This window comes from Trichechus manatus, unplaced genomic scaffold (genome assembly GCF_000243295.1).
Source record: "Trichechus manatus latirostris isolate Lorelei unplaced genomic scaffold, TriManLat1.0 scaffold00159, whole genome shotgun sequence".
NCBI lineage: Eukaryota > Metazoa > Chordata > Mammalia > Sirenia > Trichechidae > Trichechus > Trichechus manatus.
In genome coordinates this window covers 1,341,932-1,369,073 of record NW_004444095.1, presented here as the reverse complement: position 1 = coordinate 1,369,073, position 27,142 = coordinate 1,341,932, and the positions used below count along the sequence as shown (strand labels likewise).

The window sequence follows — 27,142 nt, the reverse complement described above, 5'->3', positions numbered from 1 at the left end:
TTCTTGCTTGCAGCACTGTGAGACAGCTTTCCACTGTTCTCTAACGGATGTTACAATGTAGCTCCCATATAAAAATTCTTATGATGTAAGATAATCTATAAATACAACCCCTTCTCCATTAAACTTTCTTATCAAAACTTACAAATGTTATTTCAGGGTCAGGGAAGGGTGTAAGCCTTCCCTAGCCTTGTTCTCCGGGAGATAGTTTTCCAAATCTGCGTGTTCTTGGGTGAAAGAGTATTGTCACATGGCCAAAGGCCAAGAATGTCCTGGGCCTGCTTTAGCAGGATGATCTAAATACAGTGGTGCCTAACAAACCTGTGAATTGTTTTGGAAATTGCCTTGCTATTTGAAATGAAAAATTACAGAAATATCTTAGAATTATAATTATCACAATAATCAATTGTCTCAGGGTAGGGCTGTTTTGTGATTGTGCCAGGTATTTGGAGGGTTTTTTGGGGGTAGGGAATGGAATAAAGTTGTTATGCATTTACAGCCTTCATAATTAAAACAGGACAGAGGAAATTAGCTACATGGCTGTTATGATTTCTAGTATATTATGAAAAATAATTATGGCTCTTTGCCATATATTCTTGCCTTCTTCTTACATATTGCTGTTGGGTTAAGATGAGACTTGACATCAACTAATTGCTTATTACTATTATACAATCTTGAACCACAGTGATTCTCTAGAGGAAAAAAAATAGCTCTGTGACAAAGATATTCAAGAGATAAGAGATTTTCTAACTTTTAACTCTGTGCATAATACTGACGAACTGTACATATAAATGTAACCATATGTGTTTTGGTCCATGCGAAGACAATTGCCTGTTTTAGGAATAAGAATGTATTCTGTTTATTTAGAGCCACTAAAAATCATTAAAGGGATTAGTTCTGACTTGACTGAGGAGGAATAAATAAATTCATACCTAACCGGAAACTTATTCAGTTGCCTGGCCATTGCTTTCAGAGCATCACAGTGAATTTCTCAAACCAGTATTTCACAAGTACCTTAATGAGTTAATTATTTTGCTGTGTTACACTTAGCTCGAATTAGAAGTTGCTTTCATTGTATTTGGGGAGCGGGGTGAAGGGAGGAATGGGGGAGAGTAAAAAGAATATAAATTCAGGCAGATCTGTACTTTAATCCTACTTCTTTCACATACCACCTGTGGGATGTAAACAACTCTGTCTAAATCACAGTTTCCTCACTTTGGGAATAAGGAGGCCTACTTCACAGAGTTGGTGTAAGGGATTTAGAAAGGGTGTATTAGCTTCCTGCCCTATTTCGTCTCCCTACCCCACTCATACTCCACACCACGGCCCTAGTAATAAATACGTTTCAGTGTCAGAAAGGCCCACGTATGGGCTTTCTCAGATAAGGATAGTTATCTTTAAACAGACTGATTCCTGCACATAAAACATAGTACAAAACCAAAAGTACTTCAACATTGTAGACTTTTCATACGTGGTTATCCGTATGATTTAAATGTGCAGTCTAGAGTTTGATTGTGAAAGCCTTTCAAGATCACCATTGTTGATGATCTTCTAAAAGATGTCCCATACAGGAAATGATCACCCAAGTATGAGCACTGAAGCAGTATAGCAATATATGAAACAATATTACAAAACAGTACATGTCATTTATATGGATTTAAGGTATATTAAAAAAAGAAAACCCAGTCTGCTTTAGGGCTTGTTTTTACCTTCCAATACCAGCATTAGGAAGGCATACCGTTGTGTTTTTTTTTTTTTTAAGTTTCATCTGCTGAGCCAAAAGGATACCAACATTAGCTCACCTCTGATTTATAACATTTTAACTTTTTAAGAACATCTGATGCAGTGTTGCTCTACCCATCCTTTTTCAGGAGATCGTGTCCTTTAGAACTCACTCCCATATACTTGAAACCAAACCAAACCAGATGCCGTCGAGTCAATTGCGACTCAGCGACCTTATAGCGACCCATTTACTTTAGGAATACCTAATTGGATATATTTTAGGTGGAATTCACCTGTGCTTATATGCAGCTTTGGTTTCAATGTTCTTACCCTGTCATTCTAATTTATTTGGCAATAAGATGTGTGTGTGTGTATGTGTTTGAAACACAGCATACGTAATGTTTTTCTTACTCCTGGGGAAATGAAACTTAAAATAGCATTTCTATCTTTAAAATGATTTTGTGAATATTTATCATTTCCCTGAATTCTACCTTCCAAAGGTAGGGCAAGAGAACGATGAAATTGAGTCACACATGCAGCTATTTTTGTAATTTATGAGCACTCGATGATCGTAGTTTCCACCTCCTTACTTCCTCCCTGTGTCTGGAGCCGCCATCTTAATCTGTTCATCACTGACTGGGGCTGCCTGTCAACTAGAGTTCCTGCCTCTATTCTTTCCCTGTTCCCATTTACCCTGAAAACTGACCTCTAAATAATCATTCTCAGATAATTTTTTTAAATATTTTATGCCTTCACACAGGAAGCTACAGTGGGATCTTATCCTTACAGAGTCAGATATAGTCTCCAGATTGCATTCAAAACTCAGTTAGCTACTCTGTACGTTTTGAACCTCATCTTTTGACCCTCCTCGGCACTTTCCTCTTAGCTCCTACCCACAGCTCTGTCTCCCATCTCTGTGAATTCAGTATTCATTTTCCTTGGAATGCCCTCTGGTCTTCTCTGCTAGCAGACTTGGAGTCATGGGGGAAGGTGAGAGGGTGAGCAGAGGAAAACAACTTTAATAAAGGCCTATTTCCATGTCTCCTCTGAAAGTGTTCTTGTGAAGGTCACCTTTTGGTCCTTGTTACCAAATCCAATGGACAATGTTCTTTCTATTCAAACGTTGCTGACCTCTCATCAGTGTTTGACACAGTTGGTCACTCCCTCCTTTTTGAAATCCTCTCTCTTCTCTTAGCTACCATGACACCATAATTTCTTAGTTTTCCTCCTACCTCTCTGGCTGTTCCTTTTCTGTTTCCTTGGCCAGGTTGTCCACTCTTACCCAACCTCTGAATGTTGGTGGTTCTCAGGACTTGGCCTAGGGCCCTTTTCCTTCTTCCTTTTCTCTCTCCCTAAGTAAGCTTACCTATTGCCATCGTCTTAGATAGCATCAGTAAACTGAATAATCCCAAATTCATATAAACAGCCCAGAACTCCCCTCTGAGTTTCACACTTGTATATCCAGCTGTCTAATTTAAGTCTCCAATTGAATGTCTCACAGCCATTTCAAACCTAACATGTTGAAAATAGAATGCAAAACTAAATCTTCTCCCAGTTTTCACCATCTCAGTAAATGGTACTACCATTCATCCGTTGTTCAAGTTAGAAACCTGGGAGTCTTCCTTGCAATATTCCCCTCCTTTGAGTCCATTGTCCAAATCTTTAGTATGTGCAAGAAATTTAACACCCAAGTTATATCTCAAGTCAGTGCACTTCTCTCCATCTACAGTCACCTTAGTCCAGGCCACCATTATTTCTAGCTTGGGTTACCAGCCCTGGCCTCTAACTGGTCTTTCTGTTTCCTCTTGCCTTCTTTAATTCCCACTTAGTAATAGAGTGATTTTTAAAGCCTGAGTCAGATCATTCCCCTACCTTGCTTTCAAAGCTTCAATTGTTTCCCACTGCACTTGAAATAAAATGCAAACTCCTTATTACAGGACTTCAAGGCCCCACATTATCTGGGGCGTCGCTTACCTCATCTTCAGCCACATTTCCTCCTTGCTTAGTAAATTCTAGCCAAGATCTTTCCCACAATAGAGCTGATACAAAGGCCCTCCTGTTTACTTGGGAGAATTCTGTGCCCTTGGCTCTCCTATAGCTGGTTTCTTCTGATCCTTCAAATCTCAGCTGACATTAAACCTTCTCACAAAGGCCTTTCTTGACCACCATAACAAGAGCACCTCCACCACTACCATTCACATACACACACACACACACACACACACACACCCGACTATTCTCATCGTAGCCCCCCATTTGTTGCCTTCGATCATTTTCTTAATTTATTACACATGTGTTTGTTTACCTGTTTACTGTATTTCTCCTCCACCATCCTATTATGCTTTGAAGTCAAAAAGGACGGAAGCCTTTTTTTTTTTACAACTGTAGACATGGCTCCTAACATAATAAATATTAGTGGAAGGAAGGAATGAAGGGAGGGAGGGGGGAGAAAGGGAAACGGAGAAAGGAAGGAAGGAATGAATTAGCTAAAGGGCTGGAACTACACTTTTACTATATTATAAGTGTTCCCACAGCTTCTAGCAAAATACTGGACATATAATAGGCACTTAATTTGTGTTCATGTTTTGAATAAATACACAGAGAATTTTTACAAGGTTGACAAAATAAAAAGAAACTAAGAAAAACAAAATGCAGTAAAGACACCACTCATCTTGCTTCCAACCTAATGCTTCTTAAATGAACTCTTCAATTTTAAAAAGTAATTTTAAGAATAGAGTAAACCAGAGGGTCAGACAAGGAGAGAAAGCATCATGTGTTTCTGGAGTTTGGAATTGCTTAAGGCGGTCTGACAAATGGGATTTTGCTCAGTTTCCTCCAGGGGTAATCCACCCTAGGCCAGACATTTTTAAAGATTAGATTTTGAAATAAAGCTTTGCACCTGGGAGTATACTGAGGCAGGAGAGCGTATCCCTTCTCTCCACTGTTCTAGTGCTTAAGTGCAAGAATTTTCAAATGAGATATGAAAGCAAAGACAACAAACCCTGCAGGATAATAGTCTCTGAGGACCTTAATAACAGCCATTTTTAAAGCAAAGCCTGTGGACTCCTAAATCCATAGCTACTCATTTAAGATGCATTGCAATGCAGTGGACCTGAAAACACACTCCTTATCTACCTAGAGCAACCAGGCTCCAAGCCAAACAGCAGTCCTCAAATTAACTCTTGTTTCTCTTGGGATGACAACTCTGCTGCTTTTAAAAGTATTCCAATGGCCACATACAGGATAGAAAAAACAGTCACATCCACTGTGAATCTGTACCCAACTGCATTTTCTGAACTAGTTAGGAACCTCTGGTGGTTAGATTAGAATTCTTATAAGGCCAAGACTCTGAGTCCAATTCCTTTTTATGGGTGCTTCTCAAAAAATCCTTGAAGAAGGATAATTTTGTTTTGTTAGTTTTAATTTCCAATCCATAACAGATTTATACTTTTGTAAAATATGGTAAAAAAAAAATGAGTTATTGAAAAAGAAAATTCCAAAAACCAGACCTACACATGTAAGCCCATACCTCCTATTATTAGATTGCTATAAAAGTTTCTGGAATCCTGGTGGCGCAGTGGTTAAGCATTCGGCTGCTAACCAAAAGGTTGGCAGTTTGAATCCACCAGCTGTTCCTTGGAAACCCTATGGGGCAGTTCTACTCTGTCCTATACGATTGCTATGAGTCGGAATGGACTCCATGGCAACTGGTTTTTGGCTTTTGGTTTAAAAGTTTCTAAAGATTTACTCTCAATTTCTGGTCTCATAATGGAGTGTGTGTGTGTGTGTACTCTAAATCCTCAACTATTTAGAGCTCACGTTCAACGAGTCATTTTAGATAACCAAGTTTTCTCAATAGCTAAGGGAATTTTACCTTCGTATGTTTGTTTTCATTTTGTTTGACTTCTTTGAAGCAGCAACACCTGTTTGTTTAGAGTAACAGTGTTGGATAAAAGTCATATAAAGGGTTTCACATACACTACTTCCTTGTTAAGCAGAATTTACTGAACATAAATTTGCTTTTTCTGATCAACATCATTAGCATTAATTATTTTGCTTTGTTGTAAAGCTACGGGATGCCTTCAAGGGCTGTTACCACATGTAAGGCTGTTAGTTTCCACAGTGTGTGGCCCTGGTCAACTATGCATGCCTGAGGCTCCTTTTCCACCTTTCTGTTCTTGGCCAGGTGTCATTTCTTGCTACTGTCAGCTTAGCCCATAAGGATAACTTCTCTCCTACTTCGGATCTTTCGTTTCTGCCCTTTTGAGTTCTTGGAAATCACATCATTACTTTTTCTTTTTTTTCCTATCAAGCTTATTTGAATTAGCTAAAACTTACAAGTAAATATAAACAAATGACCGTATCATTATTCACATATTAACCACTTTCAGAAAGGATTAGAAATGGTGTTTCTATGATGAAATTTGTTGGGAGAGTTGGTTGCTTATTTTTATTCTTTCTACATGGCTTTATTGCTTACTTTTAATTCTCAGCTATATTCAAAATAGAAAGGCTATCAATTGCTGAGTTTTGGGTTTTTTCTAGTGACAAGTAATTCTATATACATAAGAAAGAAAATATGTGGATACTGTTATCCTTGATGTTTTGGAATAGTATCACAACCGCTTGTTTGGATTAAACAAAGAAGGGTACAACAGTAATTCCTGGTATCTCCCTTCTTTCTTTTTCTTCTAATAGAAGTTTTATAACTTTTCTTATTCTTCCCCAGTTGATTTATTATTTATGAACACTAGATTATTCTGGATCATTCTACTTATTGAATGAGATAGTATATATTTAATATTCGATAATCCTGGCTTTGTACTTTACTTTTCTTTATAAATTTTATTCTCAGTGTCTTCCTAAAAGAAGGCCTTTATCCTACTTTGTATAAGGAACTGGACTACATTTTGTTTATTTTTCCCTAACACACATTGTCCATTCCAATCAAGCTGTGCAATTCATTATCCCTGCTCATAAACCAAACTCATTCCTACCTTTATGCCACTGACCTGGAATACCCTCTTCCCTTCACCTCTTTCAATCCTATCCACACTTCAAAGCTCAAACCAGGGCCTATGACTTTGTGAAGTCTATTTCTATCACTTCATTTCTACATTGATTCTCTTGCAATGCTAAGACTTACATTAACTATTATTTATTAAAGGCTTACTGTGTGCTGGACATTGTTCAAAGTTTTTTACAAAAGTTATTGCATATAATATTCAAAACAACCCAGCAGGTAGGTATTATTATTTAATATTCAGTGAAGCCAAAGAGATTAAAGAGATTTCAAAGTCATATGACTACTAAGAGAAAGAGAAGGGGGAGGCTCAAACCTATGTCTATTTAACTTCCCTGGGGAGTAAGAAGGGAGGCTTTTAACAGGAGCAGGCTACACTCTCAGAGAAGGAGGAAGTGTGGGATTTGAAAAAGCCCTGCAGGAAAGAAGATACCCCCTACTTTTAAAACCTCTGCACTATGCCATCTTGCTTTTCTCATATCTGAACTTTCTTGGCACCCAGCTAAAATGTGCTCCATAATTGTACCGAACTTTAGGCTATATTTTTCCCTTTTTTTAGGGGGGAGGATATATATTATTTTCCATTTGCACCCATTTTCTCAATTATTTTCTGTTCTCTCTTGTGTATTGGCTGTATCTCTCTCCACTGCTTCAAATCTGTTTGACAGTCTCCATACTGATGAGACCATAAAATTACTCTTTGTGTGCTGAAAACAATGCTATTCGGCATTGCCTAATGGTAGTGCTACATTTGCTAAAATTTAGGCAGAATTATTATTAATAGGAAAAAATGGCCCCAGCAAACTAAAATTCAAAGGTAGTGTAGCCTAGTGTTTAAGCGCAGTCCCTGGAGCTCAACTTCCTGAGTTTGAAATCTGAGTGCACTGGTTATTAGCTATGTGACCTTGGATATTTTACTTAACCTCTCTGTAATTTCATTCTCTTATCTGTAAAATGAATATAATAATAATGCCTACCCTAGAGGGTTGTTGAGAGGATTAAATAGGTTCATGTAGATACAGTACTTTGGACAACACCTCATGTATAAGTCTTATATATGTTGTTGCTGTTGCTGCTACTGCCATTGTTTTTGTTGTTATGTAACAAATACCTTTTTATTTCCTATATATTAGTCACTGTTCTTCCTAAATAATACAACCACAAAAAGAAGAGAATAATTTGATAGAACATACAGTGAATGCAGTTACTAAGGCTTAAGAGCGAACTTTTCTGGTTATGTCAAAGGTGAAATGAAAGTACTTAAAACTATGAAAATTACACTTTGATTCAGATTGGTTATCCTGTGTAAACCCCACCTGGTTTTCAATACCAACCTCCTGCTTTTCTGTGGGCACTGAGTCTAAGGTTTATTCCGAAGACAAATGCCATCAAGGCACCAGTACTGTCGAATCAATTCTAACTGATGGCGACCGCATGTGTACCGTCATGGTAGTTCTATGGAAACGTGAATGCGTTCCTTCCTACCTGTCCTATGGATGTCTACTCCCCACCTAGGTCTCACGCTGCCTATTTTTACTGAGAAATCTTCACTACGTATGGCAACCTCCTAAAGAGAGCCCTGTGTTACTCATTGATACTCACCTCCATTTCAGGGCAACCTACCTGAGTTCTGTAGCTTGACTAATTTCCTACCAGCCTGCCATCCCTAAGGAACACAGTCACACAATGTTTATGCTGATGAGTTCTTGTTCACGCCATTACTTTGGCATCACTTACAGCTTGCATGGCTCTTGTAGAAAAAGGGGTGAATTACTATTGGAAGAATTTCTGGTCTGGCAGCAGGAATATTTTGTAGTAAGGAGATGTTTTTCAGTGCAAACAGTGTTTGCTTGCAGGTGGTCCTGGATGCCCAATTGTAAAACAAGAAGTGAAAAGGGTAGTCAGAATTTCAGTTTATGCAGATGTTTGAGCAAGAATAAGATATTCATTAGGTCCCACCAAAACAAATCAATCCATGGGGGTAAATTTTTTTATCAAAACCAGAAGTGCTGTCTTTCAATATGCTTTTCCCTCAACGGTTTGTTTTCCCTCTTGTTAGTAGTATCCTTGTTCAGCTCCAATAGCCACTGTATCTCACACCCAATGTGTATAGCAAATGGGGAGGTGGAGATAGCTCAAGGTCTTCTACAGTCAAGAGACCTGCATCTATTTCTCAGCTCTAACACTTATTAGATACGAGACTTTATGCAAGTCAGTTAAATATCTTTGAGCCTCAGTGTTATCATCTGTAAAACAGAGAAAATATGATGTACTTCATGGGGCCAGGGGGAGGAATAACTAAAGTGGTACATAGGTAAGTGTTTTGTAAACTGCAAAGCCCATTACTGTACATGTATCATTTGTTCTAAACCACCATCATGACCTAGAGAAGTACTACTGGGTTAAGAGTTACCTTCCTGCCAATACTAAGACATTACTTCAGCTACTTGTGAATTTCTAAGGGGAATGGTTTTTATCCCAGTGTCTATGAGGTTTGGCAGGAAATTCTCATGAATATTTATTTAGTTGGTAATGTGAATGAATTAAATAAAAAATGCACACTAGATTTTAGAAAAATTAAAGATAAAAGTGTGTCTTGCATTTCTCATATTTCTCATGGTGCTAAGACTAGACACGATCAGTTCTCAATAAATACTTGTTTATCGATTTTATATTCACTTCTTTTTTGATGATACAACAAAGTTGTTTATATGCAGTGTAATATACATAGCAAGGATGAAAAATTAACAAATTAATGAATCAACATCCTATTTAGCTTTGAAAGACCTCTCATTGGTTCAGCAAAGAAAATGTTGATGTCTTCATGATATACATAAGGAACTATTGATTGTGTCTGGGTCTCTGCTATATATGTATATAAAAATTCAAGTGTATCATTAGTTACATGCATATTGTTTCATAAGCCTTATTATCTTGAACAACTAAAAGTTTGGCTTTAATCCCCTAAGAGTATACTCTGGGGAGAAGTTATAAGTAGTATACAAATCAAATGCAAAAAAAGAAAATTAAATAAAGTAAAAGAAAATTAAGGGAATTATCTGGATAACTTGGTTCTGAATTGTTCTTTAGTCCTGTATGTATTATTCAGATAAGTTACTTCACTTTTCTCTTTTGCTGAAGAAGCGGATGTTTTTCCACGTAGTTCCGCAAGTGTCAAATGGATATAAAATTGACCAAACTCTGATATGCGAGAAGCCCAATTAATACTAGATTTCCAGCACGTATAATAGTTTCAAAACCAGGCTATATCGTTTCTGAGCAAGCCTGTTTTTGACGAGATAGAGAGAGATGCTACTCAATCTGTTTTAGTATTTCCATTCTTTCAGCTTTGAATGTGGTTCTATCCATATTTCCTCTCCTGTCTTCCAGTCAAAGAGAATGGGACAGAATTCTCTTTTGAGTCCATCAGTGATACTTTGGCTGCTGAAAATAATGACAGGAAACATTTATTGTCCATCTACCTCACTTTTGCAACATTCAAAACTCTGCAGCTAGGAGGCTGTGACTGAAAACACAAGTCAATTCTTCAGAATTTCTAACATGCTATTGCTGCCACTTCCCCCCAACTTTAGAAGAGTAATTTAATTCAATTTTAGAAAGAGAGAGAAGAAAAAAAAAACTTTTCTAGTTACACAGATCAATCCAATTGTTCTGAGCTTCAGAATGAATTTTTAAACTTGTTGAACAGAAGCATACAAATCTGTTAGAGCAAGTCAGATAATGTACAAAGCCTCCATTCATTGTGTAGGCAGAAAGGAATGCTGGTACCCGGCAGCTCTCTAAGGAATGTTCCTTTGGCTTTGACTGTGCTGCTGGGAACAAGGAGGGAAACACATATATAAAATGAATTTATAATGTCTCTGGCTTATAATGGCAAAATGATAAGAAAAGTTGGCTGTTTAATATAAACTGTCAGTTGCATATTCCAGGCCTCCTCTTTCTGAGGTCCCTCCCACATCCACTGGCCTGGCTACGGTTTAGTGAGGAGTACAAAGTGGCTGTTTATTATTATTGACTGGTGAGGCCTGTGCCCTGAAATTCATTCTGTCAACAGAATGTAAGCAAAGTTGGCATTTTTAAGCAGGGCACTTTCAGTCGCTGGCTTTTCTCAAGATTGCTATGCAACAGGATCAGTGCTGTAGTCCCCGGTTCAAGCTGAAAATGTTACACAGGAAGACATACCATGTAAAGGTCAGATTCTTCTAGTATGATAATTTTCTTGATCTGTGTATATACAAATGAGGTTGAATGCATAACTCTTATCAAGGTCCTATGGACTTTCCACTTGCCAAGCCTAAAAATATGATGATATTTTCAAATGGGAAATCTTACTAATAAATGTATGATGATGTAATATCAAGGTGAACCTGATGTGTATCGTCCAGAAGTTTCTTTCCTATGATAAAATCCCATTACTGTGCTGGTGCTGAACACCAAGCACCCCCTTGTTTGTTAGTCTCTCCATGCTTTTATAGTTAGAGGCAACTCTACAGACGTGCATAGAAAATATGTGCCTAGGAAATGTGATTAGACCCATAGTGCAATAAAATGATTGGCATAGAGATATGCTTTATAGTGGAATATTTTAGTTGCATAAAATATTTTACCCATGGAATATAAACTATAATTTCTGAAATTTATAGTTAGAAATACATTACTTTCCAGTCCATAATGACAAGGAATAAGTTTATTATACCTAATTAGATGTTCATGTTCATTTGGGATGTATCTTCTTGTTAGTCGGCCTAATTGAAATATCTTTTGAACTAATCCTTTTATTTGAGCAGTTCTCCAAATTCGCCTTCAAACCTGGTCATTTTCGTTCGATAATTATGCATATGGTCTGTGTCCTTGCTGTCCTCTAGGACCTCCAAGGAGAAATTGAAGCTCACACGGATATCTATCACAACCTGGATGAAAATGGCCAAAAAATCCTGCGAACCCTGGAAGGTTCAGATGATGCGGTCCTGTTACAAAGACGTTTGGATAACATGAACTTCAAGTGGAGTGAGCTGCGGAAAAAGTCTCTCAACATTAGGTAGGAAAAGATCAGGAGCAAAAAAGCCAGAAATGAATTAAAATGGCAAAATTTTCCTAGCACAAGTAGCTAATGTCTCATATGTTTATGCAAATCACCCAATTTCAGAATGATTCATTTTATTTTGAATAAATGAATCATTCATTTGCTTGGTATGGAGATGATACTTGAGGGTTCAGATTAGATTAAAATGGTGATGTTTTATAACCCCAGGAGAGATGCATATTGAGACATTAGAGTGAATTTAAATGAGGAGCACAGTACACTAATTTCATCAAGTTCTCTCTTGGCTTATCACAGGGTTATACAGAAAGTGATAAAATTAACGTATGTTTATTATGGAATTCTTTCTTTGGCATTCCTCTAAATAAATAACAGAGGACATCCTTGAAATACTAATAACACATTATAATTAACAGTTTAGAGAAGACCTCCATAGCTCATGTAGCTAAGGAGAGAGAATAGACATTTCTTGTCTTCTGCTTCCTCTCAGATTTTGTTAAAAGGCATCCTCTGTAGACTAAGCCTTTAGCTGCTCTATACACGTCTGCTTTGTACTTTGCCCCTTTCTATGCATCGGCTTTCTTTCGAGAACTTGATGTGTGTGTGCATCTCAGCCTCGTGAGGAAGACTGGGTGAAGCTCTTGCTATATTCATTTTGTAATAGTTCAGTGAGGGCACAAAAGAGCAGAGATACTAATTGAAATGTTCAGTGTTGCCTAAATGACCTAGGAAATATCAGGAGTACAAGTCCGGCTTCATACTTTCTAATCAGTGGAAAAATCACTTCTCTTTATAAAAACGTGTTGTGCTTTCATCTGTATCTAGAGGAGAGGTGGTAGTGGACAAATGGACTTAATCATGGTTATAAGGGAATGAACTAAATGTTGGGAGTAGTTACTTCTAGGTAGTAAGATTACAGAAGGAAGGTTTTTTTTTTTTTTCTTCTTTATATTTTTTCTAAATTGCCCACAATTGCAACATAGAACATGTTTACTTCTATAATGAGGAACAAATATAACTGAGCCTGTATTAATTCAAAAAACATCATTATAAAAGTCTGCACTTAATATGAAATAATAATAATGATAGTAGCTAACACTTGGTACATCTACATACCATGCCATGTTACACCCATTGCCATTGAGTCGATTCCAACTCCTAGAGACCCAACAGGACACAGTAGAACTGCCCCATAGGGTTTCGAAGGAACAGCTGGTGGATTTGAACTGCCGACCTTTGGATTAGCAGCAGAGCTCTTAACCACTACACAACCAGGGCTCCATGCCATGTTATAAGCACTTTATATTCATTAACTCATTTAATATTCTCATTAATTCTAGAGGTAGAGTCTATTATTATCTTCTTTTTATATTTAAAGAAACTGAGGCACAGAGAGGTTAAATAACTTGCCGAAGATCACATAGTAAGATCTGAACCCAGGGAGTCTGGCTCCAGAGTCTGAGCTTCAAACCAACATTTTCTACCACAGCATATAAAAGAAAGAAGAAAAGGGCAAAACTGACCTAACTTTTACAAATAAGCATGTAATGAGTCAAAAGATGAAATAGAGAAGCATGTTCCTAGGAGTAGAAAAGGATTTTTTTATTTATAATTTTTTTTCCAGGTTTGCCCCTCAGCTTCCAAGACACTCATTTTTATCTCCCTATTTTATCCACGAATTTTGTATCAGTGTGTTGGTGATGAGTCGGGGGCAGCACTGGACAATGGCATTCTCAAAGATAGGGAGGCTCCATTAGCTGTCTACAGCTTAAACTCTAAGAGGGGTCAGTGTGTGTAATGACAAAGGTCACTTTCTTACCATCTGTCATTAAAAAGGAATGAAACATGTGAGATGGAAAAGATATTGGTAGGTAAAGTAAAGGAAAGAAAGCTTTTCTTTTATGCTGGAAAGAGAAAGAAAGGTACTAGAGCCGTTCAGGACATCACTCAGTGCCTTTTCTCTCCTTCATGTGAACTTGATGAAATAAAAGGAGAATTGAAAGCGGCAAACAGCATGTCAGCCAAAACATGGACTCTTCATTCTCAGCAGTTTCCCTTATGCCAGCTACTGCAGTTTAATTCTTGCTTTCATTAATCAAATAGAAAACAGTTACCTTAGCTTATCTAAGGTGCTGCAAATTCTAGAATGTAAATATTCAGATCAATGGTTTTGGCCTTTAAATAAGCCTCTCTAATAATACAGGATGTGTTATAAGCACTCAGTTGTAAAAAGCAAAGAAGTAATTCTTCACATCAAAGCAATTTCGTTTATTTCCTGACACTTGGTTGAAATGAGGGCATCAGTCAATCCATAGTGAATGGCAGGTTCAGCTGAGAGAAGCACAGTAGAGGTAGCAATTTGGGATGATGAAGAAATGGGATAGATGAACTCTGGAAGAACCATTAATGGTGCTTATAAGCTTGCATTGTAAATCTTGTCAGTTCCTCCATTAGAGTTATTTTTAGTGAAAAGCTACCACAATTAAAAAATAGCCCCAAGGAAACCCTGAAAAAAGCAGCCCTGTGTTTGCCCAAGCTATAATATGTTATTCTAAAAATTTACAGTTCGTTCATTGTTTTATGATGGATTTTGAAGCCACTTTTGTATTTCAAAAAAATAAAAACATTAGTGCTTAATTTCAATGAGGTGTCCATGTTTAATGCAAAAAAAAATTATGTTTGAGCTCAAATGATTCTGAATTTTTCCTCTGTGTTCCATTGGGCCACAAGAGGTAGCCAGCCTTGTGCTTCTATATCCGAGCCTGTATCATGTCCTTTTCTCTCAATGTATTTTCCTTCTGCCCTATGCAATTACGATTCTTATTCAACTCTTTATCATGTAATGCCATATTGAGAGATTTGTCTTTGTTCTTTTACATATTTAAACCATCTATTTCACATTTACAAGAATACTTTTCCTTGGACGCTGTTTCTATCACATTCCTGTTTTGTTCAAGAACTTCAAACTTGTTGGTATCCGTATATCCACTCATTCATTCATTTGTTGATTCAACACGTAACTACTGGGCAGCTACTATATATTGGCACTTTTTTAGGCACTGGGGGTACAGCAGTGAAAAAAACTAGATTAAAAAAAAAAGTCCCTGCTCTCGTGGAGTTTATTTTAGTCACTAAAATCTAGCGGAAACTCCATTCTCTACCGACTATGCCTAATGAGTCCCTGCTAAACTCCTTCCCTTTTCTGTCCTTCCCTTCTCTGTCTTTCCTCAGCTCTTTCTCACCAAGCAGCATTCTAGTTATTGCCATCATGAATACTCAGAGCCAAGTAGATTCTGCTTTCTAACCCCACTCCTTCTCCAAGGATTTCCTCACTCTTCTATATGAGCATGTACATTTGGTGGTCCTCACACCCTGAACATTGTCTCTCCTCTCATTCTCTAAAATTTAACTCAAATCCCATAATGACTATTTCCTTCTCTGACTGTTCTTTCACCAGCTATTCCCTTCACTATTCTAATTTACACTTGAAGGCAAGTTCCTCTAAGTACTCACGAGTTGTTTCATAGGGCTGTGCTTGCTGCCTCCAGAGAAATTAGACAAACACAAAAACTCCAAACTCTACATGAGTCAGTGAGGAAGAGGAGAAGGAGCCCTGGCCCAGCGGTTGGGAGACCTAGTTTCTCCTCTGGCTCTGTTACTGACAATCTAGCATATAATCTTTAGCATGTCGTTTAACTGCTTCAGACTTCAATTGTCTCCCTCACTGAAATTAGGAGGTTTGAACTGAGAAACAGATGGTCTCTACAAGTTCCCATACAATTCTAAAATTCTATTATTTTAATTCTGCAATCACTCTTTATGAAACTGGGAAGATTATTGAACTTTTCTTCCTTGGTTTTCTTATATTTAAATTGAACTGATTAATTTAAAATAGATGGTGTAAAAAAAGTTAGAATGTCTTTGAAAGAAAAGAATACTGTAATTGAAATTGTATACTGCTATCTCATAATTTAGTTGAAAGAAGTATATACCATCTGTTCCACATGCATTATCACATCCCAATTTGTCCAAGAGATATCAGAAGAAGTAGACAGTGATAGTTAAATGCCAGCAAACAAAACAAAAGATTAACGAGTTTAACTGGGAGAAACATAGTGATTTTTTTTTTTACTTACATGTATACACAAACACACAGTTGTGAATGGCAATATTCCACATCAGGATGGTGAACAATCAAAGAAAATGTTTCTCATTCTAAAATACTCCAGATCCACAAACCTTGCATTTTTATTTTTAAAATCTTAATAATTTGAGATATGGTGAAGGGAAATTTTTTTACATAAGAACTATAAAGATTTCAATTTAATCTGCCACCATAGCATCAACTTGCCGGATTATTTTATGTATTGTTGCCAATGAGAATCACATAATTTGTTGTCAACATAATTTCAACAAAATTTACATTTTGTAAGGTTTTTGAACTTTAGGAGAAATCTTGTAAATGTTATGTAAAACATTCACATTTATGAAATTTTGAATATTAATTTGAGAAGCGAGAACACTAACATCATACAGTCCACAGCAGTAATAAATCTCTTAGGGAATACTTGGTATTAGAAGTTAGAATAGTTAGAGGTTTTTTGTTTTTTGTTTTTCATAATGGAAAACAAAGAAAGAGCAAGAAGGAAACAGAGTCTTTCTACCTTTGAGAGAAGAACGCATTGGATGTTGAGTATCTCTGACCTTCTTTGTCTTAGTCTTGGAATGTTAATTATTTTTGGAAGTTGGAGTTCATGACCCGTCTAAAAATTTTCTTTTTACTTCTCTTTGGGCTTAATTCTCTCTCTTTATTTAAAACCCCCTCGCTCTCACTTTATTTCTGTGACTCCTTATTATTTCTGCATGTATACCTTTTCTTTCTGTGTGCTGAAGTGCTATTTTATTACACATGGGTACCCAAGATATACAAGGCTATATCATTAGCTTTAGAAAGGAAATCAAAGTGAAAAATGAATTCAATATAACACATTTTGCTTTAAGAACACAAGCCTTTCAGAGTAAAGTTTTATTAAGGACTGCAAAGTAGGCATCAACCAAATCACACTTGAAATATCTGTGTCTGGAGAAATAACAATCACTTTAGCACCCCTATAATTCTTAGAGTCCTGACACTGAAGAGTTCCTTAAAGACCAAGCAAAATATCCCAACACACCTGAAGATTTTGCATTTTACTTAAACCTGAGAAAGTGTAGAAATTATTTGTTTATTAAAGATCAGCACTTGCTTTGTTGAAATCTAGCAGCCCCTAAGCCCTTGTCTTCACTAATAAAGAGTAATAGACAACGGATAGTGATGGAATGCCTTCACTTTTTCTGAATGTAATGTTTATATTGCTCATTATGTAAAGAAAATCCTGACAATTTAGAAAAGTATAAAGACGAAGGAATAATTATCTGTAAATATACTTCTAAGTGATAACCTAGTTGTTGTTTCAGAAATTTTTCATGCATAGTCAAGCATGTGCACACATACACATACACACACAAATGTTTTTTAAAAAATAGATTGTATACATTTTTATAACCAGCTTTCTCACTTAGCAACTGACATGGTGATCTTTCCATATCCATAAATATCTGCCTATGTCATCATATTGAACATCTGCATAGCATTTCATTGTATGAATTCACTATTATATATGTAACCAGTTCCCTAGAATTGAATATTTAAGTTGTTTCTACTTTGCCTCAATCAAAACTGATACTATAAATAACGTTCTTTATACGCTTTTCCAGTTACTTTCTTAGTATAAATTCCTTGAATTTGAACTTGTGGGTCATAGCATTTGCACATTTTAAAGACTTTTATGTATCATCAAATTATCCTTCGGAAAGATTAGAACAATTTAATTTCCAACTAGGGGCTCTTTTGTGATTCTCTTTGAGGCCAGAAGGAGAATTGTATTTGAAATGTCAGGCTGAGTTACCAAATGGCCAAAGGAAATGTTTCTCCCTACCTGGTTGCTTTGCTTTACATTTCAATCTTTGCAGCATTAGATACGATATTGTATTTATATTACAGGCAGCATTAATTTTATGAATTCTTAGTAATTGCTGATAATATGTGAGTAACGTGGCATAATTCCTAATTTACCTGAGGATAATGCTTTGACTAACACTCTGTGTTTCTGTTTTCTGCAGGATGATTTATTTTATTAATTTAGCTTCTCATCCCCAAGTGAAATGTGGATTTTATAACACAGATCATTCATTTGTATATTCTTAAATGGCTTCTAAGGATTAACATGTTCTAAACACAGTTGATGGTAAAGCACTCAGTCTCCTGCCTAAATTATTCATGTTTGGGGGAGGCTTTCAGGCAAACGTCTGATTTTACTCTTCCACATGAGTCGTTGTCTCAGTACATTTTACACAAAGGAAACAAAGCGGAAAATGTTGGAACTTGGTGAAAACAAATCCCAGGTGCACGCGGATAAAGAAGGGTAGGAGAAAAGGAAAAGAGTAGGGGAAAAGGAAAAGTATATGGGAAGAGGAGCAGAAAGTAACAGATGCCAGACGGAAGGAGTCAACGGAAGAGGCGGCCTAGGGTGTGGAAATGAAAAAGTCAAAATGTGGGGAGAGACCTTTCCATTTCTCAAAGCAGAAAGAATTCCAGTACTAGCATGAGTCATATGAAAACCGAATGACTTATATTAGTCACTGGGTCGAATTTTTTCTACCAAAAACATTAAACATCATTGACTGCAACCATATGGGAAACCAAGCCATTCCAGTGTATCTTTCATGCCGAAAGTCTCAGAATTCTGCATGTGGAAATAAACATATGGCTAAACACTGACTCTACTCAAAAATTGCCATCAAAATACTCGCATTTTATGGCTCTCAAAATCAGGTAGCCAGAATTTTATTGAGAACTGCTGTGTAGTTCACAATAGGTTTATACAATATGGCACTAACCGACCAATATGGCTTTAATGAAATTGTGAGGATCCTTCATTATACTTTCAAATATTAACAGTTTATTCCTGTTATTTTTCAGGTCCCATTTGGAAGCCAGTTCTGACCAGTGGAAGCGTCTACACCTTTCTCTTCAGGAACTTCTTGTGTGGTTACAGCTGAAAGATGATGAGTTAAGCCGGCAGGCACCAATTGGAGGCGATTTTCCAGCGGTGCAGAAGCAGAATGATGTACACAGGGTACGATGTTCTTAAGCCTAGTGCCTTGCACATAGTAAACATTCAGTCACTGTCAGTGACTATTTTAAAAACACTTTTGAGTGAAATTAAATTGAATAGAAACCTGTTTTACTCCTTATAGTCCAAGGGTGAATTATAAATAACCCAAGCCATTATATTAAAAATGCCAAAGCATCTGCATTATTATTATCCTTTAAGACATTGTTCATCTGTTTTGGCTTTTGTTTTTTAGCCTTTTATTATGGAAAATACAAAACATATACAAAAGTAGACAGAATATTACAATACACTTTCATGTACCATCAATACTTCACCAATTATCTATTCATAGACCATCGTATTTCTTCTATAACTCTACCCCTTCCTCCATTATTTTCAAGCTAATTCCAGGCATATATCATTTCATTAGTAAATATTTCAGAAAGTATCTCTAAAACGTAAGGAGTTGTTCTTTAAAAATAGCTACAGTACTGCTATCATATATTAAAAATATCAATATTTTCATAATGTCGAATATCCAGTCAGTATTCAAATGTCCATTTCTCTCGTACGTATCTTAAATTTTTAACAGGTTTTTGTAGTTGTTGTTCAAATCAGAATTGAAATAAGGTCCATACATTGCATTTGGTTAATTTCTCTCTTAAATCTTTTCTTTAAAATTTTTATTTTGAACTAATTATAGATTCACAGAAAGTTACAAAATGAGTACAGAAGTCTTGTATATTTTGCATACAGTTTCTCCAGTGGTTACATCTTATTTTGTAACTATAGTTCAATATCAACGCCTGAAAATGGACATTGGTATAATGTCTATGCATAGTTCTATGCCATTTTGTCCCATGTGTAGACTTGTGCAACCACCACTACAATCAAGATACAAAAGTATTCTATCACCACAAAGAGCTCCCTTGTACTACCCCTTTATAGCCACACTGATCTCCCTCCCATATATCCCATCCCTGACAACCACTAATCTGGTCTCCATTTCTATGATTTTTGTCATTTTGAAATGTTATACAAATGTTATGTAAATGGAATCATACCCAGTAAAATCTCTCTAATTTAAATTGAACTGATTAGAGAGTTTAATTGCATCTGCAAAATCCCTTCACAGCAGCACCTAGATTAGTGTTTGATTGAATAACTGAAAGACAGTATGTGTATACTACAAAATGACTGTTTCTTCTCTTCTGTCCTACAACTCTTGTAAGAGACTGTCTCTTGTAACCTATAGGTTCTCCCTCATTTATTTTTTTTCCTTGCCATTTATTTTTTTTTTAACAAACCGGCTCATTTTTTTATTTTTTCTGTAGAGTTTCCAACAATTTGAGTTTTGCAGATTCCATTCCAGTGAGATTGTTAAACATGTTCCTCTGTCCTCTGTATTTCTTAGAAATAGGTAGATCTAGATCAGCACTGTCCAGTAAATATTTAATGCATACTGCATATGTGATGCTAAAATTTCTAGAAGCCACATTAAAAAAAGTGAAAATAAACAGATGAAATTAATTAAAATAATGTTTTATTTGACCCAATGTATCCAAAATATTATCATTTCAATATTCTTGTCAATATAAAAATTTATACTTACAGCACATCTTAATTCAGACTAGCCACACATCAAGTTCTCAGTAGCCAGATATGGCTAGCCGCTACCATACTTAACAGTGAAGTTCTAGAGGCTTGATCATATTTGGTTTTGTCTTTTTTGTCAAGACCGTTTCATAAGTCATAGTGCGTTCTTCCATCATCAGGAGGTACATAATGTCTTATTTTCTCCTTTTTGGTATGATTTTATAAGCTGATGATGATCAAAGGATAGCAATAGCAATATGATAATTGTCTATTTCTATTATTGCTTCTTTACTTATTAGCTGGAGTACTTCTATGGAAAAAAGAAAAAGAAAGCTCACTCATTCACTCTTTAGGCACCTGGTGGTACTGTTTGTATATGATAGGCAGGATAAATGTTTCTTCTTCACCAATTTTCAGAAAAATGAGTTGTTCACTATCATCCTTCAAGAGTGAGCAATTGTTTCTTTTTTTGTTTTTGGTTGCATTTCTCTCTTCTCTAGGAAGCTCTGAGTGGGGAAGGTAGAAATTTGGTTTGGCTCCCCTCCAAGACCCTAGTACTTAGCAAAGTGTCTAGCATACTCCTAAGTATTTTTGAAATAAGAGTAAAAGGTACATGAACAGAAAAGCATAGCAAACCAAATAAATTACTACCAAACAGCAAAAGCTTGATAAAATGTTGCCACTTTTGTATGTTCAACACTTAAAGGAAAGTTCTCTATGGAGATACAATCCAAAATGGGATCTTGAAGAAAGGTCAAAGGTTCGTATGATTCCAGAGAAGAGGATAACAGAACTTTACAAAAGGGAAGATAACATGAGGGAAGACCTAGGGGTCTTAGTAAAAATTTCCAGGGAAACTACCATTTCTCTTCATATAATTCAAAGTATTAGCTTTTGTGGTAGGGTGGCACTAAATAGTGATAATTTTTTTAATGTTTTAATTATGAATGAACAGTGAAAACACTCCGGTTTGTATGTAGAAATGCATCCATTGTAAAGAATGGGCATTTTATCTTTTTTTTTAACCTATGACCTTTTTTTTTATTATTTTGTACTTTAGATGAAGGTTTACAGAACAAACTAGCTTCTCATTAAACAGTACACATATTGTTTTATGACATTGGTTGCCAACCCCATGACATGTCAACATTCTCCCCTTCTCGCCCTTGGGTTCCCCATTCCCAGCTTCCCTGTCTCCTCCTGCCTTCTCATTCTTGCCCCTGGGCTGGTGTGCCCTTTTAGTCTCCTTTTGTTTTATGGGCCTATCTAATCTTTGGCTGAAGGGTGAACCTCAGAAGTGACTTCATTACTGAGTTAAAAAGGGTGTCCCGGGGCCATACTCTCAGGATTTCTTCAGTCTCTGTCAGGCCAGTAAGTCTGGTCTTTTTTGTGAATTAGAATTTTGTTCCACGTTTTTCTCCAGCTCTGTCCAAGATCCTCTGTTGTGATCCCTGGCAGACCAGCCAGTGGTGGTAGCTGGGCACCATCTAGTTGTACTGGACTCAGTCTGGTGGAGGCTGTGGTTCATGTGGTCCATTAGTCCTTTGGACTAATCTTTCCCTCGTGTCTTTACTTTTCTTCATTCTCCCTTGCTCCCGAAGGGGTGAGAAGGAATGGGCATTTTTAATAGAATGCATTATATGACATAGTGAAATGAGACAGAATTTCTACAAAAGATATACTATTATTCTAGTTCCAGAAACCACAAAAGATAAATCATTAGAGAAGTGAACCAGGAGTCAGGAGACTGAGATGCTATCCTTAGTGCCCTTATGAGTTAGATTGCGATTGTTACTTTTTTCTTCAACTATATGATGAGGAAATTGGACCTAAAAATTGCCATAGTCCCTTCTAACCAGCATTTTGATATAAATGTTACCTCACTATCTATGATTATTGGCTTCCTTTGCTTGCTAATAGTGGTGAAATACTTGTACTTGCTCAGCCCTGTCATTCTATAATCTCATAACCAGTAACATGCTTTTGGAAGATGGCTATATTAGAGTTATAGGTAACATGCGCCAGGGTGAAGTTAACTAATCCCCACATGGTTAGTGTGCTTGCTCAGATATCCCCCCACTACCTTTCATTGACTTCTCAGGACTTCCAGCCCATTGATAACTCTGTGTTCTATGCATCAGTTCCACCACTCCTCCATCTTTCCCTCCTTCCAAGTTCAATTTAAATTCAATCATAAAACATTTTAATAACTCTTTTCTAAGACCCTAAAATCCCTTGTTTCTTTGTCTTTTGTTGCTGCAGTCTACAAATCCCCAAAGCTTGGAGAATCTAACTAAACCCTTTCTCTTCACCTATATCCAGACAACAACAGGGCAGACTGGCACAATACCTTTTCATGATGACCAATATCAACCCTTCTATTGCCAACCCATCACTATCTCAGTTTACCTCTCAAATATTATTTGACTCTGTCTACTGCTATAGTCACCACAGTTACAAGAGACAATTTCTCCTAGTTTTTTCTGCATCTACACTTGTCATACTCCAATTCAATCTCTACATTTCAGTCAGAGTAATCTATGTAAAAACATAAACTGGATTATGCCACTCCTGATCTTAACACTCCTTAGTGGCTTCTCAGTCACCTCAGATAAAGACAGAAATCCACAGCAAGGGCCACAAGGCCCTCTCTGGCTAGTCTGACCCCAACCTTTTCTTTTCTTACTTCTCTTCTTGGTCTCTGGACACCAGCCATACTGCTTTCCTTTGTTGCTGTTGTTTCCAGTTCTCCATGTTCCTCTCAGTCAGGGCTTTGAATATACTGGTCTCTCTGTCTGAAAGCCACACATATACCATACCATACCAGATGATGTTGAGTGGAGTCCAACTCATGGCAACCCCATGCTTGTCACAGTAGAACTGTACTTTGTAAGGTTTTCAATGGCCGAAGTAGATAGCCAGCGCTTTCTTCCAAGGCATCTCTGGGTGGACTCGAACCTCAAACTTTTGGTTAGGAGCTGAGTGTGTTAACCGTTTGTACCACCCATGAACTCATACTCACACATGCCCCCTCATAATTTCCTGCTTAACATCTAACAATCCTTTACATCTTGGCTCAAACATCAAGCAAGCTTTTCCCTGATACTCATAGTTGATCTGATCTGTTATACACTCTCATAATACCATCTGTTTTTCTTTCTATAAATTCCTTCTATAACTTAGCATTCTTTGTCATTATGCATGCATGCATGCATGTATGTATATCATGTGGTATGTACATCATGCATGTATGTATGCCATGTATTTATGTATGTACATCCCGTACATATGTGTGTACATGCATCATCTATGTGTGTGTGTATTAGATTAATGTCAGTCCCCCTCACTAAACCATATGCTCCAATCTTCTTTATTTTTTTGGGGGGGAGTGTTTGCCATGTTTATACTCAACACCTCATAAAGTGCCCAGTACACTAGATAGGTAAAGGAGCAAAGGAATGAAGGAAGGAAAGAAAGGGGGAGCAAGGAGGGAAAAAAAGCAACCAATGATTTAACCTTAACCTTTTTCATTTTCTCCAGTATACTGAGACCAAGGCAAGGAATAGAAAGAGATGCTACTTTCTCACTTGCAAGACTTTTCTGTTTATTCCCAACTGGGCATCCTTTTGTAAAGTGTGTAGAGATACTCTGATGCTCACTGTTTTTACTTATTGGCTGGCCCAGTGCCTTCACATGCTTTTCTTTGTACCTTTAAGAAAAATCCTTGATACAAAGCACTCTCCTTCCTCAAAGGACATCATCACTCCTGAAGGTCTGTGAGAGAACCAATTAGCAGACTGTTTTACTCAGAGTTTGTCACATTTATGCAGTAGCCTTTTTCTAGTTGTAACGGAAGGGCTGTCTAGTTATTCTCTTGTTGCCTGTGGACAAAAAGAACAAAGGAAAATCCTTGAAACAGTGTCTCTCTATCGGATCTTCTCGAAGAGAGAAAGGAAACATGATCAGTACAAAACTCTATCAAGATCAAGTCTCTGATAGATTTTGTATTTGTAGACATTTGTTTTACTTTGCCATGATTCCAGGATCATAAATTGTCTTTCTCTTTATGAGTTTCTTGATTTAAACACTGTTTACATAGAATGTCTGGTATCCAGATGGGTCACTTGTGATCATAAGCTTGTTCCCCATATATTTGTATGTCACTTTCTTTTTAATCACCTGCTTACTATCTATTATAAATTATTAATACCCCTGTTTTTTGTTTTTTATGGAACTACAAAGTGAACACTGATCAAATATTGTTTATTTTCACTTTTCTATAAATCAGGATGTTTGTAAAACAGATCATTTGTATTTCCTTTGTACATCATTGCAGAGTAATGCTAAAATTTTGTATCAAGATATTATATGTCTTGTACTCTTTTCTTAAGAGAAACATATATAGTCAGTCTCAATTACTGTGATGGAGGGGTATATGGTTTTTCTGTAGGTAAAATTCCAAGATAGTTCACACAGGTAATTGGGGACTGCAGTCTCACCCCCAAACCAGCTGGACAGCGTAACAACTGCAACTGGAATGGCTCTCAAGACTAATTAATAAAATAATGCTCCATGTGTGATGAAGTGTTATAAATAATTAAAGCTCCAATGTGCCTTAGCAAATATAAACTGACCAGTTTTTATATCTGTTGAATACATTATCCTGGCTTTTATGGTTCCTCATTACTTGCCTCACTAGACTGACTCATTTTCAATTAGTGTGTATGATTCTGGTCCAGATATATTTTTAAAACTGACTTCCTTTGTTTTACTTGAGCAGCCACTGAAGTGATATTTATTACTTGTCTACTTCTGTGATTAACCTAGAGAGAGTTTTAAAGGAACAAATCATAATGGAGAATTTCTAAGTAGATATGCAATAAACCATGAGCTTATTTCATTCCCTTCATCCTACCCGAAATCCAAGTGGAGATTAGGTCTTAAATATAAGAACACTGTAGGTAATGACTTTTTGTTTGCATTTTTACTAATGAAATTATTTGTCATTAAGTTTTCATCTTTCAATTTAAAGATCTCTCTAATCCCTCCCCTAGAGACCATTAAAGACACCTTCAAAACTTCCTGAGAATTTCTGGTTAAGATTTAGATGGAAGTAATCAATATATATATTATTAAAACAGTGGACAGAAAGCCATTTGATTGCTTGGGTGCTGTTGACAAATGAAAAGGCTTGAATAAAGTAGTTTACTTGTTCATTTGTCAGGTCATATATTATGCATGTTCGATTTCCTCAGAAGTCACCACAAAGGGAGGGAGAGACTCAGAAATTCAATAAAATTATCCTGGAATCGCGTTGTAGATTATACATTCATTTAGGCTAATTCTGTTATCAATGCTGTCCTGCTTATTTTGGGTATATTTTAGTATGTGTGTTAGCTTGATGAGTTGCCTTTGTTTTGTTTTGTTTTTCCCCCACTGAAATAGAAAATGGCTTTGGGTGCTATTTGTGAATGTTAAGATTCAAGTCATCTCTGCGTTAAGAAAAATACATTGTTTCACCTCTGAAAAACAACCAACAAAAGAGGTAGTGATAGAGTGATCCACTCCAAGATTCTTGGAGTTTCTAAACAAGTTTGGTTCCTTGTAAAGTTCATTGCTAGTGGTGCCTGCTGGAAGATGTCTGCTTGGCTATGTTGGAGAAAATAGATATTTTTGATATATTCTTCACCACTAATAGAGTAAACTCCTTTCTGCATAAGTTTGATATTCTTTGCAGTCATTTTTTGGGATGCTGAATAGAAAAGACTTAAAATTATTTTTAGAACTACATTTCTAGGCATTTGAGGAAGTCTTCTGAAAACTAGCTACATCATCAAAACTTGAGAGCACAGCCATCTAGGAATTGCTGCTTTTCTTTAATGACTATAATAAGATAAAATATGAATAATTTACAAATTGACTTCCCTACCAAAGTCCTCTTTCTAACTTTGTCAAAATATTTTGATATCTTGACATATATGCTTAAAAATAATATGTGATAAGTGCTTTACCTTTAAAAAGCAGTTTTACATGCACAATTCATTTAATTACAAATGAACCCCTGATCTTTTTCTGTGCCTTCCTTTTCCCAAAAAAAAATTATTTTAGGAGAAATCATACCATAAGTCAGAATCCTACAATTTGTTGATTCTTTCAGTAACTGTTTATTTGAGCGCCTACTCTGTGTCAGTGGCTGAGGATATGTTGGGGAACAAAACTAGGCTGTGCCCGCACAGAACTTCCAATTGTTTTTTTTATTAAACATTTTTTTATTGTACTTTAGATGAAGGTTTACCGAGCAAATTAGTTTCTCATTAAAAAATTAATACACGTATTGTTTTGTGACATTGGTTGCCAACCCCACAACATGTCAACACTCTCCCCTTCTCGGCCTTGGGTTCCCCATTACCAGCTTTCCTGTCCCTTCCTGCCTTCTCATCCTTGCCCCTGGACTGGTGTGCCCATTTAGCTTCATTTTGTTTAATGGCTAAAGGGTGAACCTCAGGAGTGACTTCATTACTGAGCTATAAGTGTGTCCAGGGACCATACTCTCGGGGTTTCTCCAGTCTCTGTCAGACCAGTAAG

The 27,142-nt window shown here is 36.6% G+C and overlaps 1 protein-coding gene across 1 annotated transcript in view; it reads left to right on the top strand.

The window, feature by feature from the left end:
* DMD (dystrophin) overlaps positions 1-27,142 on the top strand; it is a 2,372,918-nt gene that overhangs the window by 1,970,940 nt on the left and 374,836 nt on the right. The window contains exons 56-57 of the mRNA XM_004386236.2: positions 11,629-11,801; positions 18,826-18,982. Of these exons, the coding sequence (XP_004386293.1) occupies positions 11,629-11,801; positions 18,826-18,982 (330 nt within the window). The remainder of the gene's footprint in view (positions 1-11,628; positions 11,802-18,825; positions 18,983-27,142) is intronic.